This window comes from Monodelphis domestica, chromosome 1 (assembly GCF_027887165.1).
Source record: "Monodelphis domestica isolate mMonDom1 chromosome 1, mMonDom1.pri, whole genome shotgun sequence".
NCBI lineage: Eukaryota > Metazoa > Chordata > Mammalia > Didelphimorphia > Didelphidae > Monodelphis > Monodelphis domestica.
The window spans coordinates 235,716,145-235,743,743 of NC_077227.1; the positions used below are offsets into that span (position 1 = coordinate 235,716,145).

The 27,599-nt window shown below is 37.5% G+C and overlaps 1 protein-coding gene across 3 annotated transcripts in view; it reads left to right on the top strand.

Moving 5' to 3' along the window:
* Positions 1 to 6,831, top strand: part of LOC103095430 (galactocerebrosidase-like) — a 235,621-nt gene extending 228,790 nt beyond the window's left edge. For 2 of the 3 annotated variants that reach the window (XM_056810588.1, XM_056810587.1), the window contains one exon: positions 1,548 to 6,831. In XM_056810588.1, coding sequence (XP_056666566.1) covers positions 1,548 to 1,688 — 141 coding nt within the window. In that variant the 3' untranslated portion in view covers positions 1,689 to 6,831. The remainder of the gene's footprint in view (positions 1 to 1,547) is intronic. The other variant, XM_056810586.1, reaches the window with a different exon arrangement.
* Positions 6,832 to 27,599: the final 20,768 nt, after the last annotated feature.

Genomic DNA, 27,599 nt, shown 5'->3' on the forward strand with positions numbered 1-27,599 from the left:
GTCGCCAGGGATTTAATTTCTAAATCCCAATGAAGCACTCAAATCAGAATTGAATTTTATGGTGGTTTATTAAGGATCATTAGAAATCAAGGAATAAAGAGGATACAAAACAAAAATCTTATGACCATGACTGGTTAGCCATTTCAACCATCCCTATCTTACCACCATACTTGCTGCATCATTGCAAAGGAAGAGAGAGCATGGGAGGCTTTACTGCCAGTTAAATACCAATTGTGATCTTGCCAACTTGGAGACTCAGGAGAGATTATAGGGAATTCTGGGAAATACCAAGGACTTCTGGGGAATGAAGTCTAGCATTCAAAATCTCCATTTATACACTTTTCTATTCTCAACTCAATATTTGGATTAATGGCCCTCCTCTAGGATCTTTTACCACATTTATTGTTTTCAGTTTTGTCCCACTTTTTATGACCACCGTTAGGGTTTTTTGGCAATGATACTGGGGTGATTTGCCATTTCCTTCTCCAGCCAATTGTATATATGAGGAAACTGAGGCAAACAGAGTTAAAATGACTTGTCCAGATCACAGCTAGTAAGTGTGTTAGAACAGATTTGGACCAAGGAAAATGAATCTTCCAGACTTCAGGAACAGCACTCTATTCATTTCTTGATGTACCTGCCCACATTAAATGGTAGTTAGTCTTAAATTGTTTTTGGTGATAAAAGGCTAATTAGTAATGAGTAGCTGGGTGACTCAATGGATTGAGAGCCAGACCTATAGATGGGAGGTCCTAGGTTCAAATATGGCCTCAGACACTTCTTAGCTGTGTGACCTTATTACTTAATGCCCATTGCCTAGCCCTTATCACTCTTCTGCATTAGAACCAATGCATAGTATTAATTCTAAGATGGAAGATAAGGGTTTAAAAATATATATTTTTTAAAAAAGCTAGTTAATAGCTAACAGATGTGCCATTGGTCCTTTAAATGGAAATGGAATTGTCCACAGTGACTTGAAGCTATTTATATGTTAATTATAAATGCCAAAGGATATATAAAAATAAGTTAACATATAACATGAAATTATGAATTGATTTGAATTTATTTTGAGTGTTTTTCTTAATTTACTATGTATATGGAGAGCATTATAATTCCTTGCAAAATTTGACTCTAGTTTTAACTATCATTTATATTTTTAAAATTGTTACAAGATTCAGGTAGTTCTTTCACCCAAATACTGTGTGTGTGTGTGTTTGTGTGTGTGTGTGTGTGAGAGAGAGAGAGAGAGAGAGAGAGAGAGAGAGAGAGAGAGAGATCGATCAATCAGGATTTATTAAGCATCTCTATATGCCAGACACATAGAGGTAAATGAAAAATGTTATCTAAAACCCTTTTTTCTTTTCTTTTTTGCCTTCAACCTAAACTTTGTTAAATTATAATTTTGTTATTTAGAAATTCAGTGATAAGTATATGCTGTTGAACTATTTAGGCTGGGTACTAATATTTTTACATACTAATAAGGGAAAACAATTTATAAATATATAATAACATTATTTTTTCTTTTCTTTTCTTTTTTTTTTTGACAGGAAACTTCTGCTTATGGCATGCTAAATAGTACACATATCTGGACCACTTTAATGAGGCCATTTCCCAAGAATGGTTGGGCAGCAATTGGAACACGAGGCTACGAGGCTGGCCAGTTTGATAACTTTTATGTTGATGCTTAAAAGTTAGAATTCCTGAATCTCTCAAATAATAATTCCTCTCTCCACACTTATTTTGAGTTTGGATTCAGTCAATTCCTTTGGGATTTTTTAGACAGGAAAATATTGAAGGAATTTGTATTTTCACACTTGACACTATTGCATATCTTATTGATTTTTAAAACATATTCTAATTTTTAAATTTCATATTTCCCCTTTAATTTCAGAGTGTCATATTGCTTCTGTTTCTTAGCACTTTTACCCTTCAGATCTCACAAAGATTTTGTTCCAATGTTGAGGGAATTGAGTTCTTCTGTCTGGTTTGCAATTAGTTATGCTGTAGTAACTAGTAAAAAGGACTTTAAAGATTTATTAACTATTATTTACCATACTCACATGCAACACATGTCATGGTGAAGAAAAATAATGTCTTAATCAGAGAGTCTTTGTTTCTTCCAGGTAATTTTATGCAATGCCCAAGGGAGCCTCAAGGGCAGTGTTTTTTAAATTACTCTAGCATTTTCATCCTTACATTGTATATGACCATTTAAAAAATGGTAATGGAAGCAAAGGTGGGACCATTTCTAAAATGCCTTATTAATAAACTACCTCCTAAACTTTCTCCAATCAATAATAAAAAAATGAATGGATAATTTTGGACCTTCATTATGTAATTATTTTCCTTTTGTTGGTTTAGTCAGCTCTTTCTTATCAGTTTTTTTAATACCCTAGAAGAATTGCTTAACATTTTTGTTTGCAGAAAGAGGGGAAGAATTGTGCCTTGTTTTATCACACAAAATGAAATTGTGGAATAAATTTTTCATTTGTTCATTCATCCCATAATACCTCTAACAAGTTTCTCCCTCTCCCCCTTCCTCTAATAAGCTTTCATTTGAAGTAAAATTTCCAATGATAAGAAAGTCTGACTACAATTTAATAACTCTTTAATTCTTCAATCATTTTATACTTAAAGAGTGAAACATATATATATTTAACCCATAGCTTCTGATTTAGTATCAATATTATAAGGTAAAGACTAGGCAATTGGGGTTTAGTTGCTTGTCCAGGGTCACATGGATAGCATATATCTGAGGCCAGATTTGAACCCACTCCTCCTGACTCCAGACCTGGCACTCTATGTACTGTGCTGCTTAGCAGCCCCAACATATGTGCTTTTCTTTTTTTTAACCATCTGTTTTAGAATTGATACTAACTATCAGGTCCAAGTTAGAAGAGCAATAAGGTCTAGACAACTGGGGAAGTCAGTTGTTATCACAAGGCTAGGAAGAGTGAAGTGTCTGAGGCTGGATGTGAACCCAGGACCTCCTGTTTCCAGACCTGGAGCTCTATGAGCTATGCCACAGTCCAATGCCTTTTATATAATACAACTTAGCCCTGTGATGTATGAGGAGTAGGTACTTGGTAAATGTTTGTTCATTTGTTCATTTTATTTACCCACAATAACTAGGTATATAAATGGATGCTGCTAATCAGAGGGATGTGTGTGATTATTCATGAAGGCAAAATTAACTGAACTTTTACTTGGAAACACTTCATTAGCAATTAAGGTGAATGTGAACAATTCAACACACTTTACCTTTATCTGTGTAAACACACATAAATAAGACCTTTTCACTAATTTAGATACTATTTTGTTCAAATTTGTGACATTTTTCTAAAAGTCATCAGAACTACTGACAACTTTCAAGGCTTACTGAGAATCAGAATTTAAATTGGTATCAAGAATTGTCCTTTCTTGGAGAGGAAAGCTCCGTGTTGTTTTAAAGGAATCAGAAATAGGCTGTCTGGCAGGTTACTTTGTTCTAGATATGTAGCCTGTTTAAGAGGAAATATTCTACATTCCTGTGATTCCTGTGATTTTAAAAATAATATATTTATAACACTGGCAGTAAATGGTGTTGTTTAGTTGTTTTTCAGTCCTGTCTAATTCTTTGTGATCCCATTTGTGGTTTTCCTGCCAAGATACTGGAGAGGTTTCCAATTTTCTTCATTAGCTCACTTTACAGACGAGGAAACTGAGGCAAACATGATTAAGGGACTTAGCCAGTGTCACACAGCTAATATGTATCTGAGGCCAGATTTGAACAAAGGAAGATGAATCTTTTGGGCTCCAGGCCTGGTAATCTATCTTTTCTACCACCAGCATGGCTGAAAACAGAATAATGACCTAAGAAGAATTCTATCAAATATCATAATATCTATTTTTTGTTATAGACCATTAAGTTACACAAGAATACTTGTTTTCTTCCTCCTTAAATTTTCCTAGAACTCTTTAATGTCCCTCTCCTTTAACTCCTATACCTCCTCTTATACTTTTCTATGGATCTCTACCTGCACCCATGAGGCTCCCCTGTGTCCTAACAGAATCTAAGCTGTTTGAGAAACCTAGGATTAAAAATAGTAATAGTTGGGCTGGGATTAATACAAAGGGTCAGGGTTATTACTTATTAACATAAAATTGGGTAATTTTTTCTTGAGAAGTGGCTTAGTTTTAGATTGATCAGTCTTAGGGAGGCTTGCCACCTCCAAGGATTACGCTGCCATGTGAACTGTTCTTTTTACCCTTTTCCAAGTAATGGGCTTTGGTGACTCAGGTTTTCAGAGTAGTCATTGTGGAAAAGAGAAATGCAGAATCAAATGCAAGAACTGGTTTTATAAAGTTATTTCATAAAAAAAAATGAGCTAGAACTCTGGCTGCCAATGGGGGATGGGAATGGAACATCCAGCTAAGGAAAGGAGTGGAACCATTAGAGATAGGGGGGTGTTTCCCTTTTTGAATGGAAGAGAGAAGGAGCAAAATCCTCACTGAGCATACTTAGCTTCAAATCCCTTGTTGAGCAGAAAAAGATCCAGACTATTCATCTGTGTTACAGTGGTTGGATAGAGACTTGTTTCCCTTTGGAAGGCAATAGCCTATTCTTCAGAAGACTTCTTCAAAGCTATATCTCTGTGCCAAGAAATACCATCATCTTGAACATTCAAATATATTAAGATCATCTGGGACTTAGTCCCCAGACTTGAGCCTCAAACCTCTGAAGAAAACTATAGGAGGAAGTTAGCTCAGGGACTTCCTATTTCCTCTTTCCTAATTTATTATACCCAACCTCTTATCTAATAAATAGCTACTTTCAACTTACTGAGAACTCAGACATCTTAAATGTACTAAAAGGGGAATCATAGATACAATCAACTAAAGAAGAAAGAGATTGAAGAGGAATTTTCTCTTACCTTTCAGCTCTAGTCAGATCTGACTCCATTTTCCAGACAGCTCTGCCTGGGGAAGGGAGAATTGGTGTTACTCTTTATCTGTTTCCTCTTTCTCAATTACCTGTCAAAACTTTGGTTCCTGATTCCCTACTAGTACAGTTTGGGCACCCTAGTTTTAAAGACATAATTCATCTTGACCAACTGAAAGGGGGTTGACAGTTGGAACCTCTGAACAAGGGTAATCATTTTGGGGGGTTCAAGTGAAGCTTTAAATTGAAAAGAGAGACAAGATGTGGCAATTGGTAATTTGGGCTTTTATCATCATGATGCTTGACATATACTGGACCTACTTCTTAATTTATAATTTGGTGACATCAGTAGTAATGGACACAATTGATTAATTACAAATACCACCCCCTTTGTAACAATAATTCCTTTTACCAACTCTGTGATGTGGCAAGCAGTGACCCAGGTGTATGTTATTCTAATGGCAACAATTCAAATTTTGGCCTATGTGAAAACCATATTAAGAATGATTTTACCCAAAAAACAAGCCCAGATCTTAATCCTTGACAACAATCTTGCAGATTTAGTTAAGAAGATCTGCATTGAATACCTAGCCAGTAAGAATACTGATAAAGATGGTGAGATGGGGACTGAAGACATAAAAAAGGAAGAAGTTAATAACACAGACAAACTAGGCAATGATACACATAGGGCTAAGGGTTCAACAGTTGAGGACACTGAATCTGACAATTCTAAAGCAGTTAGCAAGCAAGACAACAACACAACATCAGATATCCCAGGGGCTGGCAAAATTATGCCTCTTCATGACATAGCAAGGCTAACTGATGGGTCTGGAGTTTTACACACAAAGGTTCACAAAGCATTTACCACACAAAACCTGGAATGTATGTGAAAAACTTTACCAAAAACAAACCCACGGAGCCTAGATGGATTGGCCCATATGATGTAGTTCTCATCACTCCTACATCGATCAAAGCAATAGGAAAGGATCCTTGGTTTCATGCATCTCATGTTAAACATCACTACGCCCATGATAACATGCCAAAAGACAACTTGATGGAAGCCCAAGAATCCATTTAAACACAGATACCCCAAGAATAGCCCTTGATAAATAAATGTAGAGCCCATGAATCCAACAAAATCAAACAAGAAGAAAAAGAGATACTAAGCAGAGACAGTGAAACTGAAATAGAATAATGCCCAAGACAGATAATATAAATTTGCGTTAGTTAGATCAGGGAGGATTAGCGTAGCCTGTGAAACAAACACAGGAGAGTGGAACATGGGAGTTTATTTGGGTGGATTTAGAATCCCTTAGAATTAGTAAACTTATAAAAAAATCTCCATCTCAAGACTAGACTAAAATATCATTAACCTCTACAATCAACCACAAAGAAATATAATAATCGCCGTACTGTCACACATTAAGAAACATACCTACATTCATTACATAAAAAACAATCTCACTTGCACACATGAAGATGGCACAAACACCTGGTATGAAGTTTCACTCACATGCATCAATATGCCCACTTTTACACACAAGCACATGCTAATCTTACACACATGCATGATCCTATAGTTCTGGATACCTGAGATCGTCTTTCAAGGTGAGATGTAAGAAAAATATGTATCCTATAAAGGAGAAGGTACGGGACTGGTGACAAGCTTCAAGTAACACCAAAGGATGAAAGACACACTGAAAACTGGAAAGAACTTTGAATCAAAGATATTATGGGGAATGAACTTAAGGAAAATGGGTCATGTAAGATTAATCACCGATCACATTAACTTCACATATAGGGAAGTACATTCACATGCACATTGAAATAAATATGCATCCACCATGACATATCTAGAACATGAACAACTTTCACACTGACATTAGGGGCTGTGCTGTAAATAAGGACAACCCATAAATTGTATATCTGTAAATAAATCTCTATTATCAGGGTGTATATATATATATATATATATATATATATATATATATATATATATACATATATATATATATAACATGTAACATATGTAAATTACACAACCCAGACATGTACATAGATAGCATAATAACGATCTAATCCACTAATATAGGTAGAAAGGAGAGAGTTAAAGTACCAACCATTAACAGACAGGGACAGATTAGGACAACAGACAGAGTAGATTAGGGTGAGAAGGGAATGTTATAACTAGAGAGGTAACATGTATAGCAGTTAAAATTGGTTTCTCTGCTAGAAGTATTATATTTTATGAGGTTTATTAAAGATTAAGAATTAAAGAAAATACAAAATAAGAAAGCATGTCTAGGCCCAGAGAGCCCATTCTAAATCACTCACTCTACATACTGCCTGGTAGAGCCATCTATGCCCAGATGTGGAAGACAAGAGAGAGAATCTTTGGAAGCAGAAGCAGGAAGAGTGAGATCAGTAGGCTTTACAGCCAGTTTAAATAGAAATTTTGATCTTGCCCAGGTGGGGATCTCAGTGAAATTAGAGGGCATCTTGGGAACTTGAACAAGGACTTCTGGGGATTGAAGTCTGGGGTTCAAAGCTCCATTTTTACATTTCTCCATTTGAGTGTTTGGGAAAAAGATTTTCCCCAAAGGATCATGAAAATATAATCAACTTAAGGGTTATAATAATTTGAGGATAAGAGGGGAAAAAATAATAATTGCTAGATGCATTGACAAAAAGCCAGTTAGGGGGCAGTCCCCTTTGGCATGAAAGTATAGATACAAATAAATGTTCAATCAACCACACCCAAAGTTCATTTTTGATCTTCTTGTGCGTCTTGTGGTCTGGAGGCTTCTTCATGGTGTCTTCTCTAAACAGTCCAGTTTCTGGATTTAGAGAGGTAGCATTGTTTCTTTACCTAAAATTCTTCTTAAAAGGAATTTAAGCTTTGCAATTTAAAATAATAATATTTTTACATTTCCCCATTAAAGGGTTAATCAAAAAACACAGGATCACTTAGGGATGCATGGTTGACTTATGAGGTATATGAATCAATTTGACAAGAGAAATTAAAAAGACATCAGAAAAATTCAAATAAAAAAGAAAATTACTGGATGAAAATATAGACTATCAAAGTTGTATGTGTCAAAATTCCCAGTAAAGGAAAAGTAAATCTATAACAGGTCCTTGAATCAGGGCCCAATTAAAATGATCTAACCAAGTAAGAATTTACCCAGTCAGTAGCCAGGACTACAGAAAGTTGCCACACTATGAAAGACAGAAAAGGGACCAGATTATAGGAGGCAAGTAGTAGCCAAGTTTGGGGTACTTGTCTGTAAGTATTTTTACAAAGATTGAGTGTGGATACAAGGAAGGCCTATGCCATAACGTATGTTAAACATAGCAACCTTGAGTCTTCACACTAGGTTCAAGTCCTTTGTATTGGCTTGGAAGTGCATCAGTCCTTCCTGGATTGGTTTATCTTTGGCCCTATGCAATGGCTCTTTTGTGTATATCTTGTCCTGGAATCAGACAGAATCATTAAGTAAAGTCCCATAGATTTTTTTTTAAAACAATTAGTGGCATCATTTTTATAGTCTCAAGCTTTTTGGGGCATGCATTGACATTATAACAAATGTATTTTAACCTTATATTACTGCAAAATCAAAAAGTTAAAGAAAACTATAATACTGGTGACATGTGTTCAAATATAAAAAGGAAATAAAAAATTAAAAAAGCTGAAATAGTATATTGCACATGCAAGAAAAATATAATAAAATAGTTTTAAGATTTAAAAATGTAGCTTATAATCATTGACACATTGTCAGCTAAGAAAATATAGAAATCAAGGTTTCTCACTGTAAAGATTAAAATTAGGAATATAAGGGGAGACTGAGGCATCTGAGGCAGGTAGAAATTAGTTTCTCTCTGCAAGGAGTATTATATTTTTAGAGGTTTATTGAAGATTAAGGATTAAAGAAAATACAGAATAAGAGACACGTGTCCAGGCCATAGAGAGGCCTAGACACAACCTCACCTACATTATGAAAAAAACCAGGCCTGCCCCAAAAACGGAAGTCCAAGAGCCCGAGAGAGCCCTCAAAAGCCTTTGAATCAGCTTAAATACCTTCTCCATCTCGGCCCAGGTGAGATTACAAGGCATTCTGGGAAAGTGGAGCAAAGGCTCGTGGGGATTGTAGTCCTGTATTCAAGTCTATTTTTTCCAACCTCCATTTGATCGTTTGAAAAAATGCCATCTCCTCTAAATTTTAATCTTTACATCACCAAAATGATAACCATTTCTTCTTCATATCTGGCCACGATCCACTGTGAATTTCACAAGGTAACAGTTTTTTTATAAAGAACATTAGCATAAATGTATAGATATCAGTATCCCCAAAATTCTCAATAGCCCAATTAATTACAATAGCAAACAAGCACACTATCATATTTCATATATGAGTTGCTGTATGACATTTTTTAAAAAGCCTATGAACTGATGGATATATGTCACAATTTTTACAAACATAGCAAATCTTTCAACCTTGGTAAACATATTTTTAAACAAAATAAAACTTATTTTGGGTTTTGAACATCAAGGATTCTAGATATCATTCTGGTGGAAGTTAAGTAGTGAGCTGAAGAGTTATAAATGAGAGATGCTCCTTTTTTTGGAGGCTTATAGGGGTACATGCCCTGGGATTAACTGCCCAACTTCCATTCACATTTTTAGAAATGTGGGAGTTGGGGGTTAAATTTGTATTTTATTTCAGCTACTAGAATGGGCCTTACCTCGTGTTAGGGGCCGGCAAAAATGACCAGAGATTGTTAAGAAAAATTCTAAAAATCATGTCTAAAGAACCCTTAAAATCAATTTGAGATAATTAGCTCTCTAAATTTTCCAAAGGTTGTTGTAGCACTTTTCTGATGGAGTTCATCTATTCTCTATGTGACAATTTACAAAGTTAAAAAGAGAAAAGCTGTTTTTTATATGGGCTTACTCAGTGTTTGTTCAGTATAGTTATAGGGGAAAAGCAACAGAATTTAACAGTAGTTAATACACAGTACATTAAAATGATCCAGTGTAACAGAACTTAAATTATAAAGTTAAATCTTAAAGCAATCAGCAAATTGCAATAAAATACAGAAATTTTTAAAAAAATAAAACACAGAGTCTGAAATGCCTTAAAAATATAACCTTCAGTCTCTTTAAAGTTCCTTGGTTTTTTATGCATTTAGATGCCTATTGTCAGAAGGCAGAAAATTGGTAATGGGTATTCAATGGGGGTTAAATGACCTGATTTCAACCAAGGACCTCAAGGCTCTAGCCTGGCTCTCAATTCATTGAGCCTCTGAGCTGCCTCCCCAAAGTTGGCTAAAGAATTGCAGGAAGCTGAAATTTTCCCCTGAAGTAACAGAATCAGTGCACTCAAAAGATATCCTCTTAAAGTATCCATGCTTTTAAGTTTCAGTTTGGAAAAGTCTCTTCCTTCTTTCCCTTTCTTTCTCCCCTCCTGTGATCCCCTGCCCCCAGTCCATGTGGAGGCTAATCGTAGCCTAAGGGAAAATTACCCCCATTTTTACTGGATGATAGAAAGAGTCCTGGGCCTGGGGTGATGAGCAGTCTGCTCTGAGGCTAGAGTTTGCTGGGCTGTCGGGCGGGTCACCTGGGTGATCAAGATCTGGGTCAAACAGGTCCGGATGCTGGGAATAGGAGCTGAGCCAGCCGGGCACAAAGGGCGGGCAGGTGAGCTGAGCAATATTGAATCAAGAAAGTCTGAAGTGGATGGCTGCAGGTCAGAGCTGATCAAGACAGTTTTCTAAAAAGGCATCTTGGAGAAACGTGGCTTAGGAAAAACAAACAAACTAGGCACTAGCTATTAAAGGCTGAACTTAGTTACAGTAGACAAAAGATCAGAAGACAGAGGGTATTTTGTTTTTCTGAAGTGGTTAGCCAAAACTTTAGCAGTTAAAATTAGTTTCTCTGCTAGAAGTATTATATTTTATGAAGTTTATTAAAAATTAAGAATTAAAGAAAATACAAAATAAGAAAGCATGTGTCTAGGCCCAGAGAGCCCATTCACAATCACTCACTCTACATCCTGCCTGGTAGAGCCCTGTGTGCCCAGATGTGGAAGCCAAGAGAGAGAGTCTTTGGAAGTGGAAGCAGGAAGAATGAGATCAGTAGGCTTTACAGCCAGTTTAAATAGAAATTTTAATCTCATGTAGGTGGAGATCTCAGTGAGATGAGAGGGCATCTTGGGAACTAGAACAAGGACTTCTGGGGATTGAAGTCTGGGGTTCAGATCTCCATTTTACACATGGGGACAGAATAAAATGGATTTCATTTGGATAGAAGTTAATATATATGTATATTTATATACATATATATACATATAATTGTTATGAATTTTTACATTGGAATTAGTATTACATAAGGCATAGGATAGTTCAATTATACTTAAGAGTTCAATTTTATTTTGATTGCAAATAGGAATGACCTTTGTATTAAGAAATTGTTGTTTTGTAAAAATTTTGTTGGTACATAATCCTTACCCTTTTCCCACAACTTGGTCTTAGCGTAAGATAGGGATTTAGATGAAGAAATAGACAGATTAGGATAAGATTTATTATTTTGGGAAGGAAGAGATTATATGGGAACAATAAGTAACATAGGTTAGAATAGACATAGAAGCTAAGTAACTGGCTTGGGCTAGGGTGGCACCATGCAAACAACAGGAATTGGAGGATTTGTGACAGAGATTGGCACTAAAGAAAAAGTGCCGGGCTAAAGAGTGTGAAATTGATCACCTTGATGGGGGAGGGGCCCCAAGAGATTGGAATCTTGAGGAGGAGAAGACTCTGGCTGCTAGAGGAGTTGGTGGCTCTCAGTCTTGAGAAGCCGAAGGGAGAGGGTGGAAAAAAAGACTTTCTCCTGAGGGTTACCCACTTTTCCTGCTGGTGACTGGGAATCCCCCGCCCCCCAGCACTTACCAATTGAAGGGATTTTTTAAAGAGAAACCTGAGCAGACTTTACCTCAGCTCCTGTTGCCCTGAGTCTGAACTGTGGTCAAGGGGCCAAAGCCAGGGTGAGTCAACCTGATTTTCTCTCACGGGGCTCAGACTGCCAAAGCCTAAGTTCCCCCAAACTTGAGGAGGGGGGGAAAGGGTTTATATAGAGACCCCCTTTTCCCACATTCCTTTCCCATTCTTCCCTGCCTGTTATTCCTTTTGTATTACCTGATTGAGTTGACATTAAAAGTTATCTTTTCCCCAAGCTGTGTGTGAGTGAACAGATCAAGGGGAGACCCTTTGGACTCAAGTAGTGGAGGGGGAACGAGAGACAAGAGAGAATTGGGGAGAGAAGCTTTAGCTAAGGAGGGAAGGCAGAAGGGGGAAAATCTTCAAACCCCCTCTCCTTTCTCTGAGCCAACCCTAAACATCAGCTGTCCTTTCCCACTACTGCTCTGGCTTCCACTCCACCTCCTACTCTTTGTCCCTCTTCCCCTCCTCTTTCCTCCTTCCCCTTCCTCCTCTCTTCTCCTCTCCCTCTTGCTCCCCCTTGACTTCAGATCCCCCTCTGAGACCACCACTGAGATCTTTTTCCCTATCTTCCTCCAGTCCAGCTTCTCCAGATGACCTCTTCCTTTCACCCCACCCCACCTTTCCCTCCTTCAGTTCAGCTTCTTTGACTGACCTCCTCCTCCCTACTGCAAGCTCTTCTCAGAGCTGCCTTCCTGCCAGCTTCTCTGGCTGACCTCTTACCCCACTCTATTCTTCCCTCCTCAAGCATAGCTCCTCCAGCTGACCTCTTCATTCCCCCCCCTCTGATTCGAACTCTTCTCAAAGCCATGCTAGAGCCATTTTCCTTTTCTTCCTTCCTCTGGCTTATTTCTTCCTCCCTGCTACCATTACCTTCCCAACTCATCTACTGCCTGTCCTTGGCAGCTCCCAGATCTGGAACTCCCCTGTGCTCTCTATCTTTTTCCCTTAACTTTCCCCCCCCCACCTACTACACCCTCTTGCTTTTCTCTTGTTCCAGACCACCTTCACCTCCTTTCCCTTTTTCTCCACCCCATGCAGATCCAGGCTGCATTACTATTGCCTCTCTCTTCCTCACTCTCTCTCCCTGTATTTCCCCCCTTCCCAGGCTAATCCTCTCTACTTGTTGGCTCCCCAAACTTCCTCTTTCCCACCTGGCCCTGGTGCTGAGCACGAATGTGGCCAGCCGAGATATCCCTGATTCCTGGTTAATGGTTCCCCAGAGCTGGTTCTGCCTGCACCAAGCTCCTCAGTGAGCAAAAGGTAAAGTATACATCATTTTCCCACACCCTAGCATTGTGACTTTTGTACTGCCCTATAGTGGCTGTGCTAGTCCCCCTAGCTGAGTGCCCATTACAACTGACCATGGTTCTGGCCAGAGTCAATCAATCCATCCTCCCATTCATGTGGGATTTTTTTTCCATCAAATCCCCCACCCCCACAAGCTATTTAAACCTTAAGTTTCCTTCCCAGCCCCATCCCTAGTCTTCTGCCTGGGGGTTGTTATACCTGCCAATTTAGCAGGCCCTGGGAAGGGGGGTGTCTCCTGTTTTTTGTTTTTTGTTTTTTGTTTTTGTTTTGCTATTTAGCAACAACTGAGGAGACACAATGTTGCAAACAATGTTTGCTACTTTAACAAAATGTCTTTTGTCCCCAACAGTTTTTCTACAATTGGAAAACCTTAAGAGTTCAGATTGGCTCTTTCTTTTGATAACCCTAGGAGGTTTTCTTTTTATTAACCTCAATACTAAATACCAAATGGCTACCCTGCTTGAAATGCAGACTCAATTAGATAATTTTGAAAAATCATTGCCTGGTCTCCAGATGCAAAAGGGAGATCCCTCTCTACCTATACCTCAGAATTTTTCCTCTCTTGTCTTGTACACCTTGCCCTCCCCTGTCCCTTCTTCCAGTGTCCCACCCTCTCCTGCCCTTTGTCTCAGCTCTCATCCCTACCCACCCCCAAACACAGCTCCTCCCACTCCACCTCTCCCCACCCCTCCCCTTACTTTCTTTGTATCAACACAGACATTCAGCAGAAAGACAAGAAGAACAACCAATGTCTTTTCCCCTTAAGTGAAGTGCCCACTTTAAAGAGGAATGGGGACATGAAGATCTTAAGGCACCATATACCTTTTACTTTTACCCCATAAGATATTAAGAAATTCAAGCAAAATGTCCCTTATTTTTATGAAGAGCCTATTGTTGTCATTAAGACCCTGGATAGTATATTTCATACATATGACCCTGCATACCAGGATGTACAAAACTTGCTCCAAGCTTTTTTGACAGAAAGGGAGAAAAGTAAAATTATTTCCATTGTTAATAAAGCCCAGGGAAGGAATGTGATTCATTGGCAGGAGCATGACACAAAGAGGGATATAAATGATGAAGGAGAATATTTACAACTATGCCATACTAGAGAAGACTTGTTAAAGACAATGAGAGGCCAGGTACATGGACCAACTTTGAGAGTCTTAAGAAATCAGATGATACAACACCCTCCCAGTTTATGGAATAGACTTATTGAGCTGGGAAGAAGATACATAGTACTTGACCTTACTTAAGAGAGGGATGTAAAGAAAATTAGAAGAGAGTCTGTAAATAACTGCTGCAAAATGGTCCAGGATTATTTTAATATAAACTGCCCAACCTGGCGTAATATGGACCTTGAGGAATTAAGGAGGATCACAGTTTATGTACCAAAAGGTCATAAACAGAAAAATGTGGAGACAAATGATGGAGTAGAAGCATTAAAGAAAGAACTAAAATCTTTAACTGAAAGACATGATTTAAAAAAAAGAAAAAGAGAATAAAAGTCAAGCAGAGGCCATTGCCCCTTTGCAGGAGTCAAAATATCAATCTCTTATATGACACTTCTGTGTAAAAAAGGGTCACATAATGATGGACTGTAGGAACTATAAACAAGCGATTAGAAATAATAACTTAAGGAATTACAACTTTCAAAATAATGACAATTATGGAAATAACATTCCACATCCAAATTCAAATCAGGCAACCAATAACTCATACCAAAAAATACAACAATATATACAAAGTGGAGCTTGTCAATGCTATACTCAAGGTGAGACAGCCCCTTAGCCTAGAGGAGCCCAAGGTACTAACCAAAGACCTTTATTAATGGGGGAGAGGGGAAGGGCTCTGGAATCAGAGGGTACAACCTTTAATTTCCCAGACCCTGGTGTCTGCATACCAGTTATTGCTAGCCACTGTTCTAGGTGATGAACTGGTCTCAGGACACCCTGAAAGTTGGAAATACTTATTATTATTATCTCTTGGACACCAGGGACTCCAGATCTGTATTAATGATTACACCTGATTCTGATTGTAGTTCCATTGGCTCACTAAATGTAATGGGGATATCAGAGCCACCCCAAAGGTCCCAAAGCTTTCCCCTCAGATGGTGTCTATATGAACCCTAGTAGTAGAACATTTTTTTTCTAATGCCTAGTTCCCTTATAAATCTCCTGGGGAGAGATCTGTTGTGCAAGCTTAGAAACATAATAACTTGCTTTCAGATGGCTCTATATCACTGGAATTGTCTGAGGAATCCTTAAATTTGCTTCCTGTACTTCTTTCAGACAGTCAGGAGATGAAGGAACCTCCCACTTTTGAAATCCCAGCAGATATACCTGAGTTTTTCTGGGCCACATCATTTTATGACGTTGGCCTACTTAAATCAGCTGTTCCTGTTCAAATTAGGACAAAATCCGACCCACCTTCTTCCATTCCTCAGTACCCTCTCTCAAAGGAAGCAATTGAGGGAATTACTCCAGTGATGAATTTGTTAATTGAATAAGTCATAATTGTTTCCTGCAAATCTAAATATAATACCCCCATCCTACCACTAAAAAAGCCAAAATTAGACCCTGATGCAAAACCTGTATATAGATTCATCCAGGGCCTAAGGGCTGTGAACAATATTATAAAAAGACATCTTATGATTTCAAACCTAAATTCAATTCTCTCCAATATTCCTAGCACAGCTACATATTTTACCGTAGTGGACTTGTGTGCCTCATTATTTCTATACCTATTCATAAGGATTCCAGGCATATTTTTGCCTCCACCTGGAAAGGTTTCAAGAGGATCTGGCCTTTTTTGCCCCATGGGTTCATGGACAGTCCTACTTTATTCTCACAATTTTTTGAGGGAAGATACATATGCTATTAAATTTGAGCCTAACTGTTTAATTCAATATATGGATGATCTGCTCTTAGCTTCACCAAATGCTGCAGTGTTCCAGGAGGATAGCAAACATTTGCTTTTAAAGCAGTACAAAAGGTGACAAGGTATTGAAGGCAAAATGTCAATTGTGTCCCCCTGAGGTAACATACTTAGGTTTTGTTTTAACTACTGGTTCCCATTCTATTTCTCCTAAGCTCATTGAAGATATTCAAGAATTGAATGCATCCTCCATTAGGAAGTAATTGAGGATAATTCTTGGAGCAACAGGAGTTTGTAGGCAGTGAATACCTTGCTATGGAAATCAATAAACCCCTTATAGCACTTACAAAAAAATCAGTCCTTGAACTGCTAAAATTAGAAGTGGAACACTTGTCAGCTCTTTCACAATTAAAACAGACTATCCTGTCTGCCTCTCCTCTAGGCATTTCAGATTACAACAAACCATCCACTTTGTATGAACATGAACAGAGAGGGGTAGCTTCAGGTGTTTTATCTCAAACTTTGGGACCTGCTCAGTGCCCAGTTGCTTATTATTTGACCCAGCTAGACCCAGTAGCTTCAGGAGCACCATCATGTCTTAAAGACATAGTGGCCACAGCTTTGCTAGTGACTAAATCTACTGACTTAGTATTGGAATGCCAATTAACCATAATGTTCCCACATGAGGTAGAGGCATTGTTGCTACAACATAGATTCCAGGCATTTTCTGATCAGAAAATTACAAGGTATGAGGTAACCAGTTGAATAATGAAAACATTACATTAAAACATTCTGAAGTTCTAAATCCTGCAACCTTGCTTCCTGATTTACCAATTTCAGGAGAACCTTTGCACCATTGTGAATCTTTAGTGTCCATGACTGAAAAACCTCAAAATGATTTACTGAATACTCCTTTAAACAATTCAGACCTAATATTATTTACTGATGGTTCTTCTTTTATTAAGATTGGCATATGCTATGTAGGAGCTGCTGTAGTCACAGAATTTTCCACTCTGTGATCAACTTCACAGCCCTCAAATATAAGTGCTCAAGGTGCAGAACTGATAGCTCTAAAACATGCCTGTATAATTGCCAAAGATAAGAAGGCAACCATTTACTCAGACTCTGGATATGCATTTGGAATGTCATGCAGTGGGCATGCTTTGGTTTCAAAGTGGATTTTAATCTGGAAAAGGCATAAGTAATGCAGAAACTATTAATGAAGTTCTTTCTGCTCTCTGGCTCCCTGAAGCCCTAGTTGTATTTCATTGATTTCCCCATACATAAGGTACCGATGCTGTATCCAGGGGGAATGCCTGGGCAGATACCACTGCAAAGCTAGTAGCCTTAGAAGGGCCTGAGTTAATTTTAACATTGACAACTACTGATGCATTAAATATATCCCTTTCTTATAATGAAAAAGAAGTGGGAAAAAGGAAGCAGAAATTTAAAGCCAAATTGATAAATGGAGTATAGGTATCATCTGAAGGAAAACCCGTACTCCCTAAGTGTTTTTAATCACCAAATTTGACAGTCTATTCACAAAAATGATCATTTTGGTACCCAGGGTATTGTGGACTCTGTTAAAAGAGTATGGATAGCCCCTAGCATAACTACCATAGCCTCTAAAGTGTGTATAACTTGCCCTACCTTTTAACCATTTTTCATGCCTTTTGTGGCAAAGCTTTTGGTGGATGTCCTCTGGCTTACACACCTTTTGAACAACTGCAAATTGACTTTATCACTATGCCAAAATCTTTTGTCTGGTCATAGTAGATCAGCTGACCAGATGGCCTGAAGCATTTCCTACTGATCAAGCCACATGGGGCTTTTGTTGCCAAAGTGCTTTTAAAAGAAAATTTTCCTCACTTTGGCCTGCCAGCATTCCATTAATTCAGATAGAGGAACTCATTTTACAAATTTATTTTGTCTCAGATTTATTTATGTTTGGGGAAAACTCTTAAATTCTGTGTACTGCACCATTCCCAGAGCTCAGGCCAAGTTGAAAGAATAAATAAAAAATTTAAATTATGATTGGAAAACTACACAAAGACTCATTAAAAATATCCTGAAATTCTCTCTCTGACCCTATTTTGTCTTAGAAGCAGACCCAGAGAAGATCTACACATCTCACCATTTGAGATACATTTTAGATATCCTCCTATACAGTCTAAGCCTTCCTCTCCCACATATACATTGTTACTAGAGGGAGATACTTTTATTGCCACATATATATGTGATTTACAGACCAAATTGTGAGAGCTCCATGAATCTGGAGCTGCTTTACAACCAGGTCCTATAGACTTCATGACTTAAGCCCAGGTAACAAAATTTGCATAAAGAACTTACAGCATACTGGGACAACTCAACCTGCCTATGACAGTCCATTCCAAATCCTGTTAACTACTCCAACAGCCATTTATATAGGATAAAAGGACATGTAAATATAGTCTATCATATTTATTATATTTTACTGATTGCTTTGAGATTTAATTTAATTTTTAAATATATGTATATATTGCTGTTACACTTTGCCATGTTTAGCTATTGTGTTTTTGCTATTGGATATATGTTCTGTTGTACTGCCTTTATTTGTATGATCCTATATTTGAACCTGAGAAAATACCATTATAAAACTCCATAAACTAGTTAGAAGAAACCAGTATTAGTAATAATTTGATATTTTTTTTGTGAATTTTGATAATTTGGAACTTTATTTGAATGTGCAATACCTATTGTACTACTGTTTTGTAAAGCTTTGTAAGAATCATGTACTCACACTGTGGATCATGACCAAGTTAAAGAGGAAATGATCTCATTTTTGGGTGAGACCTTTGTCTTCTACTTCTCCTTGAGTGACACAGTGTGTCACTGTAATATATATATGTATATATATATATATATATATATATATATATATATATATATATATATATAACATTTTTATTTTATTTTATTATTGTTATTTTTTGCATGTGCAATTTATTTTCCAAAGCACATATCACCAATATTAAAAGATTTTGTTTTTCATTTTACACTAGCATAATGTTTAGAATGTCCATGAACCTAACTGTAACTTCATGCCTGACAGCCTTAAGCTGTGGAAACTGCCAATGGTTGTTTAAATATTCTGGTAATTTGCTTCATGAATGTGTCTGATTCTGGAAAAAGGGATCAAAAAGGAGTACAGATTTCACCTGCACAGTGCCAAGGAAGCACAGACTTAACCTGAAGATTGCCAAATGAACACACAGATCAAAGAGACACAACAATGCTGGTAAGATTGATGAGATTCTGCAACAATACAAAACAACTTGTACCTTGTGTGAGATATGAGGTTGCAGCTGTTTGACATATGTTTGACACAGGTCTCCTTGTACCACAATCCTTGTAGAACACTTTCTATATTGACTGTTCTGGCTCCCCTATCCCTGAGAGATGAGGAAAAGTGAGACCAGGGAATGATATTTCCCATCTGTTTCAAAAATCTATTCCCTTTTCTGTCTATCATAGTGTAGCAATTTACTGTAGTACTGGATGTTGAGTGGGTGCTCTTGCAGGCTTATTAGACATAAATCACTTTAAATTGAACTCTGATTCAAGAGCATGTTATAATTTTATTATTCCTTACTTAGGATTTTATATGTCTGATTTGGATTTGGATATTTTATATTTCATGCAGTAGTTACTTTTTCTCTTTTATTTGAATTTTGTGATGTTTTTTACCTTTCTTTTGGCATTGATTCATATACCTCATACCTCAGTCATGTATCCCTGTGTGATTTCCTTGTTTGTCAATATCCTCCTCAGGGAGAAACATATTATTATCCTATTTTGCAAAGTTTAAGTTCCTTTGAAAGTAATTTTTAGAGAAGAAACTTGCTACCTCCCCAAATCCAGAGAGTGAAATTTTGGATGTGCTGAATTGAACTTTGGTGGGTTGAATGCATTTGTTTTGTACACTGTTATACAAAAGGGGACTGCCCCAAATTGGTTTTGTTCTTTTTCTCTTTTTTTTCCTTTTGTCCCCAAATTGTTGTAATTTCCCCTTAGGGATTTCTATATTGTATGTATCTTTAGTTGAAGTCATAAATTTGGTTGTATTTGCAGCATCCATTGGGGAGACTGGTTACTGGAGAAATTGTTTGTTTGATAAATTCCTGCAGTGAGAGTATATACTATTGGTAAGATCAAAAAGGCAATAGGAAGAGAAATATTCATCCTATGTACCAGAGCATTAGAAAGAGCTTGATTTAACTAAGGGCAGGGCTTGTTGCTTTTTGAAAATTGTTAAGACCTTTTATTGTTTTTTCCCCATGTTTTTACTCCTGACTATAAGATACTCGCCCTGCCCCAAGAAGCTTTCTGCCAAACAGAAAGGGGAAAGTTCCTCTTACCTGCCAACTGTGGATGATGCCATCCAAGGCTTATCATGTCTTGGGAGCCACTTGATCAGACCAGCTCATCAAGTTATTTGTGGGTCATGGAACAGGATAAGAGGAATGAGGTTGGGATCAGAAGAGTCACAGAAAGTCTTAAAAACAAACTAAAAGGCTACTTGCTGATCAGTGACAAAGTTTATTGATTTCAGGTAAATACTTATAGAGGGTTGAATCAATAAGAGGTATAAGATCACTCACAATGGAAGTCAATGATTCACAGGATAAAGACAATGGATTTATATTACCTCTGAGGCTCCAAATAGTTTTCTATAGGTGATAATTCAGTATGCCAGTGTGTAACCATCTAACCAAGCTTCTCACAGAATTCCTGCATCAGTAATTTCTTGGAAGAACATTCAGTTTCTGTGGGGTGGAGTAGAAAGCAGCGGCTTGGGGGCTTCATGTGATGCCTAGGCTATGTGATTGATGTATCTAAATTATGGCTTTGATTTTACTGAAGCCTACCCTTACTACTGGGCTACAACCCATACTTTGTGCTACTGAGCTTTATCTTAGACAGATAAGTATGGTAGGGAATGGAATAGTATGTTGCACTTGACATTGTCACCCATACATCTGCTACTTAATTCTCTGTTACCTTTTTAACACACAAATCAAATGTGGGTAAATAGTGGGTATGTGACATTAAATGAACTGAGATTTGAAAATCTGTGAACCTCTCAAAGAACAAAGATAGTGGTTGTGACCAGGTTGACAGGCAACACCTGCCCATATTGATGTAAACATATAACAGAAGCAAAAGCATTGAAAGGCTTAATTGGCATTATATGATCCTCAGGCCTTGCAAGTTGTGGCAAAGTCTCATTCATATGGACTGAAATTGTTGCCAATTATAAAACAGTTCTGATGAAGCTAGTGACAGACTCAGCATTTATAAATTATTATACACTTGTCTTGGTGTAGAGTATGTCCTATTTGACTATGGGGTTTAATAATAGCATTATCCTTAGTTTTGACATCAGAAGAGGTAGCAAAAAGGGAAATGTAATATGACTTAGTGCCGAGAACAAAATATCAAATGAGAGTAGCATTTTTTAAAAGAATGAGCTAAATTAAGTTTACCCATGAAATCCCTAATGACAAAAAGGTAAGAATAAAAGTAAAACCAAATCTGAAGACAAAAAGACAATGTACAATGAAAATGAGAAGATTAGATAATCAGTATCAATAGATTGTACCAGTTTTACATGAGAGTATTGAAAGCAAGAGTCTTTTTCTCCAATTTTTATAGCAGTGGGAATAGTTACCAACACTTAGAAGGGGCCTTCCCCAAACTGGCTGTGTCCCTCCAGTTGGCTGAAAGTTCTTTACAAACACAATGGCTCCCATAGGGATCCTGGAGTGAAATGTCCGAAAGTCCTGCCTGTATTTTCCTAGAGTTGTGATGTCCCATAATTTGATTTGTAATTCCTATACATAAGAAGCAACAGGAATGTTCCTCCCTAGTAATGAGGGAGGAAAGGTTTGGCCTAAATGGGAGGATGTCCAAATAGTATTTCAAATAGTGAGAAATGTAGATCTCCCCTAGGTCTGCTCTGCAGATAAAATAGTGCCAAGGGGAGACTCCACTTCAAGTGAATCTTAGTGCATACTTTGCCAATCATGTTTTTAAGTTCTTTGTTCATACGCTCAACTTGGCCTGAGCTATGGGCAGGGTAGGGTGTATGAAATTTGGGAGTAATTCTCTAACAAGAATAAATCTGTGTTTAGACAGAATCAGTAAAATGAATTCCTCTATCTGAATCAATGTGTGCAGGTGGGCCAAATTGGGGAATAATCTCCTTCAATATCATTTTAGCAACAAAAGCTGCTATGAGTACTATGGAAGCCTTCTATACATTTAGTGAGGTGGTCTACTATAAAAAGACAAACTTTATAATGTCAATTTGAAAATGTTCAAAAGGTGTCTAAGCCAAAGGACATCCATCAAAGGCTTTGTCATTGAAAGCAAGCTGATTATGTGCCAGGCAGATAGGGCAAGAGACACACACAGGAGGTTGACTGTATTGATATTAACCTAATGAAGTTCATGATCCTCTCAATACCAAAGTAGCCATTTCTGTGAACAGATAAACATTTTTGATGATAGAAGCTTCTGAAAGGTGGGGTTTTCCTTCAGAAATCACCCTAACCTCATTAATCTGCTTTGCTTTAAGCCTGTACTTCTACTTCTCCACTTCCTCTTCTTTATAAGAGAGAGAGAGAGAAATTTGTTTTGTTATTAGATGTCAGAGTTAAAATTAATTCAAACCCTTGTAAGGCAACAAATTTAGCTGCAGTGTCTGCCTACTTATTTTCCCTAGAGTCAGGGTCAGTTCCTGCTATATGGACAGAACAATGAACAACAGCCAAGGCTATAGCTGACAAGCAGAGAGGAGTTCTTTAATGATCTCTGCATTTTCAGAGGTCTTGCCAGCAGAAGTCAGAAAAAACCCTTTGCATCTATTGAATTCCAACAGCATGACAAACTCCAAAGGCATACCTGGATTCCATGTTAATTGTTGTTTTCTTTCCCTTAGCTATTATAATAGTTAAATAAGAGGTAATTGGGCAGTGTGTTTAATTAAGAATAGATTTTAAGTCAGAAGTAAAGTTTCAGCATAGAAAATTATAAATTTACCTGAGAAGCCTGTAAGGGAAAAAACAATTCTGAGTAGGTCAGAAGGATGGAATTCCCAGAATCCCTAAAGAAAGGGCAGTTGATATTTACTGGTCTGCTTCTCTCAGACTCTGACTCTGGGAGGTGGATACTCAGAGAGGAGGAGTGTGGTTTTTCGCCATGATCTTTCTGGGAAAAGTTTGGAGCCCTAATCTTGGAAGATAACAGCTTGGAAAGAAGAAAGTTTTGTTCGTGACAGAGTTTGCAGGTAGAGAGAGAAGCAAACAGCAGGTGGAGCTAGTCTCCCCAGAGAGGGGAGTTTCAAGTTCAGATGGTGGCTGCTGTGGACATTGCTGTGCAAGAAGAGAAGAACTTTCATTTTATAAATAGCAGAAAAGTGGGAGAAGTTTATTATAAGGAAACTATATTACATAAGATATACTTTAGAATACCTTAGAAAATTAGATTTATTTCAAGAGACAAGAAAGGAAATGAGGTTAGCCTTGATTTCCAAGCAAGAAACATTGCCTTATGGGAAAGAGAATTGGGATTGGGTTATTAAGTTAGAACTTTTTAGATTAGGAATATATATAAATCAATATCACTACTTTCCTCTCCTGTCTCTTTTCCTTTTAATAGTTTCAATAAATAAGAATAATTTTTTATAACTTGTCTCCTGCAAATTCCTCAATAGGCAAAACAGTTGTTTCCCTCAACAGTCAACAACCAGTGACAATTATAATACTAATCAATATCAGGGTCAATATTCCTTATAACACTATTATACAGCTTTCATTCAGGGCAAGAAATTCTGCCCTCTGAGCAATGTAATTTGAGGATAATGAAACGGCTCAGGTTTGGTCTGAAACAAATGCTGCACCTATGTATGTAAGTGTAGAAACCCCTACAACCTTATATGAGGATTTGATTTTAATGTTAGCAATAGCTTAAGTTACTCATAATTGTGATTTTAAGATAAGGCAACTAATGATATCTTGTGATTATTTTATTATAAGTATTAAGGTTTTGGATTTAAGTAAATAACTGCTTTTGCATAGGTTTTAGTGTCAGCCTCACCCTTCAAATTTGCTATATCATGCATCCTGTAATGATAATTGTGATGTAGGAGTGATTAGCTTAGTTAGAAATGCAGCATAGTCAAATAGACTGTTTAAAGAAGGGATCTGAGGTTTCCTAGGGTGCTTTAAGAGATTTCTATAGAACCCTGATGAAGTCAGAAATATAGAATTTTGGAGGGTGCCTTGAGGATGTTGATTGAGTAACAGCAGCTCTACTTCTTCTGGGAGATAGACTAAGAGGGTAGTTGTTCTTGACTTTCCTCTCAAATCAGCCTTGGAGAGTTTGTGGGAGATTTACAACATCTAAATCTGATCTAAAATTGAAGAGTTGTTTGGATCAGAGAACAGGAGAGCTTACTGAGCTGCTACTCAGAAATCCTCTGGGCCCACCAGAGAACAGCTGCTTGGAGAAATAATTTCCAACTCAGATTATCAGAGGTGACCTTTGGCCGAAGGGAAAGAAGGATCTCTATAACATCAAGTTAACATTTTGTTTTTGGAAATAGGTTTAGTAAGATGGAATTATAATTTAGTTAGTCAGTATTGATATAAGAAGGATTGCCATTTGGTAATTAACAAAGAATTCCTGTGAGGGAAAGGTTTGGTGGGAAAGTTATATAGAATTATTAGTTAATAGGAAATCCTTTTAAATACTTACTTTCCTTTACTTCCTTTTACTTTCCCTTTATATAATTATTTAATAGTTGCAATAAAAAAGGTTTTTTGATAACTTACATGAAAAATTTTTTTCTACTGCAGCCTGGCGGCCATATTTTTTCAACAATCAAATTTGAGAACCTGTTCACACCATATACAACTATTGGTATCATTAATATACCAATAACTAATAAGGGCCAATATCCTTAACAACAACCTTCAGAAAATATCATGTTGTACTAATTAAGGTACTGAAGATAATTGAAGAAGTACATGGAATAAGGAAGGGCTAGTAACTGGAAATGAAGGAGTTGAAGGGACAGAGGGAATATGACTGCCCATGTCTCTCCCTCAGAACATCACAAGGGCTGGGAAAAGAAGGTAAATTCTCAGAAAAGATGGGATTCCCAAGAAATGGCCAACTATGATAGCCCGAGGGGATGTCTTCTCTATTGATTGATGTTGAAGATACCCCAGGGCAGGTAAGCACAGACCCTCCTGAGGGACATGCCTCCCCCTGGACCAAGGTTTCCTGGCAGGGGTCTCATAAGGAACATCCCTCTATATCCCCCTGAAATGATAGTCCTCTTATCTGACTGTGGGTTAAATGTGGTTTAATAATTAGCGTAAATCAAGAAAGGTGATAGGTAAGTGCTTCTTACCTGCTTCTTCAGCTGAGTCAAGATGGCTCAGCTTCAGCTTTCTTTGTCTTCTACCTATCTAGTCACTATCTTTATCTTACTAAACAAAAGGCAAGTGTCTTTCTTGGGAAGGTCAAGGGATAAAAAGGATCTTCAGGGTGACCCCCTGAAGTTAAGGCATCAAATCCTTTCAGCAGCTTACTTTTGCCTTGTTCTTCCTCTAATTGATGCTCTCACACATATGGGAACCTTCTTCTCTGTGATAAGAAAATGGAGGCAAGGTATTCCAAAGGTTGGAATACAGAGCCCTTGGTCTATACTCTACACTCAGCCAAGTTCAGAGGGCAAAGACCCTTTTCCATTAGCAGTTTTTCCCACAATCCTCTTCTCCCACTCCAACTGTCAAAGCCCCTGCCATCACATTCCAACTGCTGTCTGCTCCACCTCAGTGGCAGAAATGTCAAAGCTTGATTCACAATTTTCCTTTCCACAATCATCCCCTTTTTTTGTTGTGACCTTCCCAAAGTCACTTATTTTATTATACTAACCAAACTACCAATCTAATTTCTAACTACTCCCCCCAAAATAATAAATTTCCCTCAATTACTCTATCACTATTCTATGCTAACCTTATCTACTCAAAGGAATTCTTTGCAGGAAAGTTTTAGGTAAGGGTAGTTTGGGGAGTTTATAATAAATTTAGTACAGTAAATGTATAAACACAACCATTACAAAGAAATTTGAATCTTAATGCTGATATTACTTACTCTTGCTAAGTTAAACTAAAACAGTTTTCCTACTTTATTCATCTATGATTATTTGCAAACTATTTTATCTCTACATATTTCCATTAAACACATTTTAAGCATCAGCTTTACAATAAACAATTAAAACTTTACTACCTATTTGCAAATGCAGCTTAAGTCTATTGCTAAGTATAACTTTCGATTCTATGTCTAAACAACTCCTAATCTATTCCCTAGTTATTATAACTATTCTCTAAGTCCCTAGTCTAATCTATAACCTAATCTTATGTACAGTGTATGTACATTCTATATTACATGTTTACAGACCCTTTCACTATGTTACTAACCTAATTACAGTATATACATCACTTATAGAGATTATCTACATATAATATGATAACATACATTGTTCCCACAGCCTGATATTAGTCAAATAGAAATATCTATTTTTTAAACTGTGAATTTTAAAAGTCTCCATCTTGGTCTAGCACCCAAAAATTGTGCACACCCACACTACACGGGCATGTGCTAGTCAATGACAAATCAGAAATAACTAACTGCCCACCTGGGCTGTCCTAAGCCAAGCTAGAGCCAACCATTGGATTTGTGAGACACAGGAAGTGAAGTAGGGAACAGCCTCTGGAATTCGCGGACTTCCTGTGGGGAGAAGGGACGGGGGTTGGTGTTAGGAGCTTGGAGAGGGAGGACGCCCGCAGACAGCTTTCCTTCAGATCGGTCACGTGAGTTAAGGACTGATTCTTGGTCAGAGGTTGAGTAGCCCCTTTCCCTTTTCTCTTCTCTCCTTCTCTCCCTCTCCTTTCTCTACTTCCAGTGTGATTAAACCTCCATAAACTCCATTCTGACTTGAGTGTTTCATTTTAGGAATTTCATAAGTAAATTCCTTGGCGGCCATTGTTCAATATTACATAAATCCTGTAGCCACATTTTTAGCCATTACAATATTATAACCTCTCCCAGAAGCCTAAAATTTCTACCATTACAAAACCCTTACCTTCTGTCTTATAATTAATACTGTGTATGGTTCTAAGGCAGAAGAGTGGTAAAGGCTAGGCAATGGGGGTCAAGTGACTTGCCCAGGGTCACATAGTTGGGAAGTGTCTGAGGCCAGATTTGAACCCAGGACCTCCAATCTCTGGGCCTTGCTCTCAATCTACTGAGCCACCCAGCTGATCCCAGAAATCTCTATTATCTTTCTATTTGCCTAAGACCTTATGGAACTAACTATATGGAGATTTATAATTTTGCATAGATGCAATTTCAGACACTCATTTATTGACACAAGGTCTCCAAA